This window comes from Colossoma macropomum, unplaced genomic scaffold (genome assembly GCF_904425465.1).
Source record: "Colossoma macropomum unplaced genomic scaffold, Colossoma_macropomum, whole genome shotgun sequence".
NCBI classification, from domain to species: Eukaryota; Metazoa; Chordata; class Actinopteri; order Characiformes; family Serrasalmidae; genus Colossoma; species Colossoma macropomum.
This window is the reverse complement of record NW_023494806.1, coordinates 15,203,995-15,210,778: the sequence shown is the minus strand read 5'-3', so window position 1 is coordinate 15,210,778 and position 6,784 is coordinate 15,203,995. Positions and strand designations below refer to the sequence as shown.

Below are 6,784 nucleotides of genomic sequence, written 5' to 3'. Positions count from 1 at the left end.
TGCTGGCAATGGCTAATTCTTTCATACAGGATCTTATCTTGGTACAGAGCTACAAATGTAAAGAAATGGCATATCAAGCTAAAGCTAAACTGAGGTTCAACTTCAGCTAATGTGACTGCCTAACAAGTCAAATTAGCTTTGTAGCATACTCCACAGGCCAAGGCTAAACATATACTTACTGAACTCATAATTCTCTTAAAACAGCAGAATTTAATATTTAAAAAGGCTTTTGTACAAAGATACAAAATACAGCATGTAATATCTTTCAAAATATGACCACTTATAACATTTAAAACATTACAAAAGACCTGCTAAACAAATATAAAAAACACAACAACATATCAACAATTCACAAAAGCATGACAACGAGAGACCAGTGGTTTGGTCTCTTTTCTGAACTTCTCTTTGAAGAAAATAATATTTCAAAAGTTGGTCCAATAAAATCACAGTCATTTGACATTTATCTCAACCAAAGAAGGTATTTTTACTCTCATGTCATAAATGTTATGGCATTATCAAGTAAAGACTTGTGCACTGTGTAACCGCTTGTTACACCGTTTTTACCATGTAACATCCCCCTTAAAAAGAGGAGGATGGGACTTCTATGAGGAAGTGCTCCAAGATTTTCCGAACATTTTACTTGAATGTTCACCCATGAAAAGAATCAGCAACGTTTTTCAGTCACTGTCGCTTGAATATTAAAAACAACTTCTTATACTTGTCTGTGACAACAGTGTTTGTGACAACATTGTGCATGGAGGAACATCAAGTAAAGCGCTTTACAAATTTCTAAAGTCAACATTTACAGACATTTAGATGCCTTTGCAGAAAGTGAGAGAAGACTAACCTACCATGGAGCTTCCATACAATATGATATTTTTTTCCATTTAGAAAAAATAGTATCTTTAAAAGTTGGTTTGACACCAACTATTCATAAAACAGCCATCAGTGCAATATTTAAAACATTCTCAAGTATAAATGATGCATATTTCTACACTGGATTTGAATGATACTTCGTCAGTGTTCGATCACAACCTTTTCCACTTTGACCACAGCTTTCCAGCATTGGCAATGAAACTGGGGGAATACAGGCCTATGTTCTTCAATATGCTGTGCAATGTACAGACATTTGTAGTAATCACAATTCTGTAAATTTGCTCAACTTCTGAAAGTTGAAACTAATGTGATTTTGAGTGAGCAGCCTGAAATTTAAAATGACTAGAGCTTAAAAGAATAATGGTGGCTGGCATGGCCTTGCAAAAACCAGCCATTCCTTGTCTAAAAGTGTGACCCACATTCCCAGTTGGCCTAATATGAGGCGTTCAAATTTGCTAAGAAAGGGATTGTTTTTACATTCTTTTTAAAAGACAATAAAGTTGTTCACATAAAAATGTGGCAGGCAAAGTGGTAACTGGCTAACTGATGGTGTTTTTACAAGCTTATGTTTCCACTTCAAACATCCATTTGCAGCGCACAGCTCTTCAAAAGGTCTGGAACGAATGCATATACAGCTGGAGATCCTGATTTTTGACCGTGTGAATGCTTTCACACCAACCTTGAGGTAAGCATCCTGGCAAAGTCATCATGATGAATGCATCATAAAGTCATCTCATAACAGTTCCTGCCTTGGGAAAAAGAACACAAATGTACAGAGATTCTGTATATTTATACATCACTCCAGCTACCTCAGTGTATCTGTCCTCAGAGAGAGTATATTCACAGAGGAATCTTGTACAATCTCAACCATACACTCACTGATTATGTTCAGAATACAAACTTTGTGGGTCGCTGGCTCTTTTGACATTATAGCAAACCCAACCTTCCCTGCTGTATGGTCACAAGGTCATCTTAGACAAACTACGATACAGACCATATGGATTGTTAGCCATTTTTCAATCTTATATTAAGCCAACACTCTCTGTAGTATGTTCAGAAGGTCATTTAGGGTCTTCTGAACATACTATACAATACAGACCCCATGGACTGTTGGCCATCTTTTAACGTGCTACCTGAAACTGCAGCATATTCAGAAGTCTTGGCCACGCTACAGTCTGGACCCTGTAGACTTTTGTCAATCTTTTGACGTTGTTTCAAGCCAACACTATTTGCAGTATTTTTAGAAAGTAATATTGGACAATCAACCATGTGATAATTATGTTAATAAGACTCTATGGATTGTTTGCATTTTTGACACTGTACCAATTTATGACTATCTGTGGAATGTTTAGACTTTAATCTAAGGCAGTCCACAATTATGCATGTTATATAATATAGGTTGTTGGCCATTTTTTGACAGTGTGCCACCGCTGGCTCTTTGCTAGGATCTTTTGATATTGTACCAATTTAACTCTATCTGCAGTATGTTTAGAAGGTAATCTAGGGATAACTGACTATGTTTATCATATGGACTGTTGGCCATCTTTTGATAGACCACCCCAACAATGCAGCACTTTCAGAAGGGAGTCTTAGGCAATCTATGATATAGACCCTATAGACTCTTGGCAATCTATTGACACTGAACAATCTGCAGTATGCACTGAACTATGCACTGATTACATGAATAATACAGATTCAGTGGAGCGTTGGCCATCTTTTGACAATGTACCAATTCAACACCATCTGCGATATTTCTGGAAGGTAATCTAGGGCAGCCAACAATCATGGAGAATGTTCATACTATAGACTGTTGCCAATCTTTTGACACTGTATCACCCCTATCTGCAGTATGTTCAGAATGCAATCTTGGGCATTCTCCAAAAAAAAAAGAAAAGGAAAAGAAATAGGGTCATTTGATTGTTGGCCATCTTTTGACACTGTACCACCCAACAATATCTGCAGTATGTTCAGAACAAAATCTTGTTATAGACTGTTGACTGCTAGCTATCGTTTTTGCACTGTACCAATTCAACACCATCTGCAGTATGATTGGAAGGTAATCTAAGGCCATCTACAACTGGGCACTGACTATGTTCATCATGTGGACTGTTGGCCATCTTTTGATACACCACCCCAACATTACAGCATATTTAGACGGGAGTTTTGGGTGATCAACATTGAGGACCCTACAGACTGTTGGCTATTTTTTGAAGTGTTATTTTTAGAAGGTTTTCTTCAACCACGCACTGATTACATGAATGATACAGACCCAAATAGATTGTTGGCCATCTTCTGACACTGAAAAGAATAGACTCATTTGATTGATGGCCCTTATTTAACATTGTACCAACCCAACGCTTTCTAAATGTGCACTCGATCTCTGTTGCGTGGCGCTGCTTCAGTCCTCTTCTTGAGCACACCAACAAAAACCAAGCAGCCGTCCCTCCCAAGCTCTCACTTTGGCACACCGGTGGAGTCCGAGCACCCGAGCAGTCAGAGCGCGCTGGACGAGTACTTGGCCCTCGTGATGAGGTAGAGCGCGATGTCCTGGTGGCCGCCGAAGGCTGCGATGTGTAGCGCGCTCCAGCCGTCGCGGTTGGCCAGACGCACGTCGGCGCCGAACTTGACGAGCAGCTTGACGAGCTCGAGGTTGCCGTCGATGACGGACTGGTGAAGCGCCGTCTGGCCCTCGGGCCCGAACGAGTTCACGTTGAACTCGCAGCTGCTCATGCCCTGCAGCAGCGAGCGCAGGCCCTCCGTGTCGCCCTTGCGCAGCGCCTCCTGGAAGACCCTCTGGCCCGCGTCCGCTTGACTCATGCCTGCAGCGGGGTGGCTGGCCTTCAGCCTCCTCCTCCTCCTCCAGACCAACACCAGGACCACCAACACCGCCGGGTGCTCGGCTACAACGGAGGAGCGCGTTTCACTGAAGCCAAAAGACAGTAATCCACTTTGGAAGCGGTGGTCGGTAATAATATAGAGCCCCTTTTCTCTGGATGGGACGGTTTGAAGAAGCACTTCTTTAACTTCTTATTCAACGTGGGGCTCTCGTCTTCGCGTGCGTGCGCGTTCACGTGCTCTCCGGAACCTCCTTCCCGGGCTCGAGCTGTTCAGGTAAAAGATAACAGGAAGAGAGAGAGAGAGAGAGAGAGTTTAGAGGGATAAAACTGTGATTCCTGAACTCGTTGAGAGAGAGAGAGAGAGTGAGTGAGTGAGTATATGTGTTACCTTCGTGGTTCCCACGAGCTGCTGTTGACCACTAGGAGCTGCAGTGTATGTGTGTGTGAATGTGTGTGTGGTGGGAGCTGTGCTCCTCCTCTAGTTCACTCCGCTCCCCTCAGTAACAATAGTCAGGAATAAAGGGGGCGGGGCCTCCACAGACCACAGTGAACTAAAAGAGAGAAGTTTTTACAGAATAATCTGAAAATGTAAGAAGATGAATAGAGTGCAGATAAATGAACAAATAAAGGTGGAGTAAGATAATACACTCAGGGTGCAGCAAGGAGCGCCACAAGAGGCCCTTCTTCACTTGTCTTCTTGCCACTAAACTGTATAACTCATCTGCCCTGTGTAGGATGAATGAGGAGAGGAGTTGTTTTAGGACAGAGCAAACAACATTACTGATCACTTTAATGTATTTCCATCCATATACTTATTCACCTCGGTGCACAGTGCGTATTTCTTTATCTCAGTGCCACCGGCACCTGTTGTGCCACCCTCTCTATACTCAGCTCATTCACTGGTCATTTCAAAATGCCAATTGCCACTTCATTTCTTCATTGTGTATATCTGGACACATTCTGTATATGTTGGTATTAACACACTAAAGCTTACACGCTGCTCTTCTTATTGTTCTTATTGTGTAAATGGTAAAAACTGGTTTAAAACTGGGTCACTTTAAACAAACCACTCACATTTTACTTTAACTCTGTGTATTGTAGTCAGTAAGTGTCATTTTAACTGATGTGCCTGTGTATACTTCTGCAACAAAACTGTTTTCAAATCTAATCTAATCTAATCTAATCTAATCTAAACTAAAGGAAAAGTCCAAAACTTGATATGGCTTCCACATAATAGACAACTTTAGTCATTGCGATAGTAATAATAATAATAATAATAATAATAATAATCTTAAACTGTACAGTTTACTGATAGAATACAGTTTATTATTATTTCTCCTCTTGGACCAAAGGGGATAGTCTACTAAGCGCTCCTTGCAGCCTGAAATGGCCAAACATTGATGTTTTTTGGACATTAATCAAGTATTTTTTAAAACTAAGATTTGTGTGTTCCATTAAAAAAAAACAACTACAATTTACAGAATAACAGTAAAAATAACAAGAATTTACAGAATAATTTTAAAATGATAAATATCCACAGATTTGTTGCTATTGAACAAATAAAGCAAATTTTAAGTAATAATTTATATATATATAAGTGGCTTAGATAATAAATAGGTCTGTTTTTGCCATTTGGATATTTGGAATTTTTTACCATTAATCGTATTCACTCAACCAAGATCTGTTTTTGTGGTTTTGTTTTGTTTTTTTGGACAAAGAACTGGATTATTTTTTTTCTTTTTTTTGCAGGTTGCAGAGAGAGCACAGTGGACCACACCAGAAAATCTGATTCAACAGAGCAGTCATAAATATGAAATTATCCCAAGGCTACAGGTTTGTGTTTGTTTGTTTGTACGCATGCCATGGTAAGAACCGATCTTGGGTAAGAAAACGAGTAAGTATTCGTTAGTCCAAGCCTTCGGTTTTTTGTCGACTGTCACTAGTTTCTCAACACTAATTGGGCTATGTGGCAGAGCTATTGCAGAGGAGCGATTGCTTCATCTCTGTTTGAGATTTTGCAGGTTCCACGTTTCCCTACACACCCACTTCCCCTTTTATATTCATGGTTTCATCTATAGAGAAAAAAAGTAAGAACAAAATATGAGCTTCCCTTTTAAAGAGAACTTTCTGGCCTGTTTCAGGACACTGCACCCAGAACATTTGTTTATTAGCAAGTCCACTTGTTTCGTGTGTCGGTGGCAAATGAGAGAGCGACTTGCTGGCCATGTCTTTTGGCAACAGTAGGAGCTCTCATAAAGTGACACAGAATCCAGCGTCGCCATGGGAACTGGGCTGCTGCACGCTGGGTTTGTATCGGCCCGCGGATGCAATTTGGCACAATGACCAAGCTCAGAGTAGGCTAGTGGAAGACCTAAAGAGGCAACTGCTTCGTTAACAATATGGATGTATGTGCTGGTTGGACAACAATAAACATCAAGACTTGAGGGAGATGAGATAAGATGAAAATTTCACTAATTTGCATTTGCTTTTGCTCAGTTCTTCTCATTTTCTTTTCATGTTTTTTTTCTTGCTTTCCAAAGAAAATAGATATGATTCCAGTTTGAGTTATAGTCTGTTGCAAGGAGAGAAAGTGATATCTGATGGATTCTCACAAGATAATCTTGTGAAGGGAATTGTCCATCCTGCTCATTTTGTTCCAGAAATTCAATTGACTGTCACATGAAAATCAATCAGATCGTCTCAACCTTCAGTCTCCACTATCACTTTGAATCTTCAATTAGAACCTACTTTGAAATAAAACATCTTTAACAAAAAAAGTACTCTTCACTGGGAAAATAAAAACACCACTTTGAAACAGGTGTTGACAATTCAAACTTGACCAAACTTGTCCACGGATCCTGCGCCTTCTTTGAATTTATCGTGCTCTCTTCCCTCCTGTTTCAATAGGCTTCATTCAAATGCCTTAAAAAATCTCTGGCGGTGTGACAGGATCTCAGTGGTCGAGTTTCAGTGACGTTTCAATAGCGAGGGTGGGTCAGCCGGGATCCAATTTTAAACCACGTGCTCTAGGACCGTGGGAAAGAGTTGAGCCTTTCTTCCCAGCATAGGCG

The 6,784-nt window shown here is 40.4% G+C and overlaps 1 protein-coding gene across 1 annotated transcript; it reads right to left on the bottom strand.

Annotated features, from left to right (window-relative positions):
• Window positions 1-256: 256 nt before the first annotated feature.
• Window positions 257-4,163, bottom strand: nrarpb (NOTCH regulated ankyrin repeat protein b). Its single transcript, XM_036599188.1, has 2 exons — window positions 4,102-4,163; window positions 257-3,979 (listed from the first exon to the last, which is right to left on the bottom strand). Exon 2 carries the CDS (start codon window positions 3,691-3,693, stop codon window positions 3,370-3,372), a length of 324 nt encoding a protein of 107 aa, XP_036455081.1. The 5' UTR covers window positions 3,694-3,979; window positions 4,102-4,163; the 3' UTR covers window positions 257-3,369.
• Between the last annotated feature and the right edge of the window lie 2,621 nt (window positions 4,164-6,784).

Bases quoted from the DNA above. Each gene is read 5' to 3' on its own strand.
- nrarpb (XM_036599188.1), bottom strand. From the start codon at position 3,693: ATGAGTCAAGCGGACGCGGGCCAGAGGGTCTTCCAGGAGGCGCTGCGC.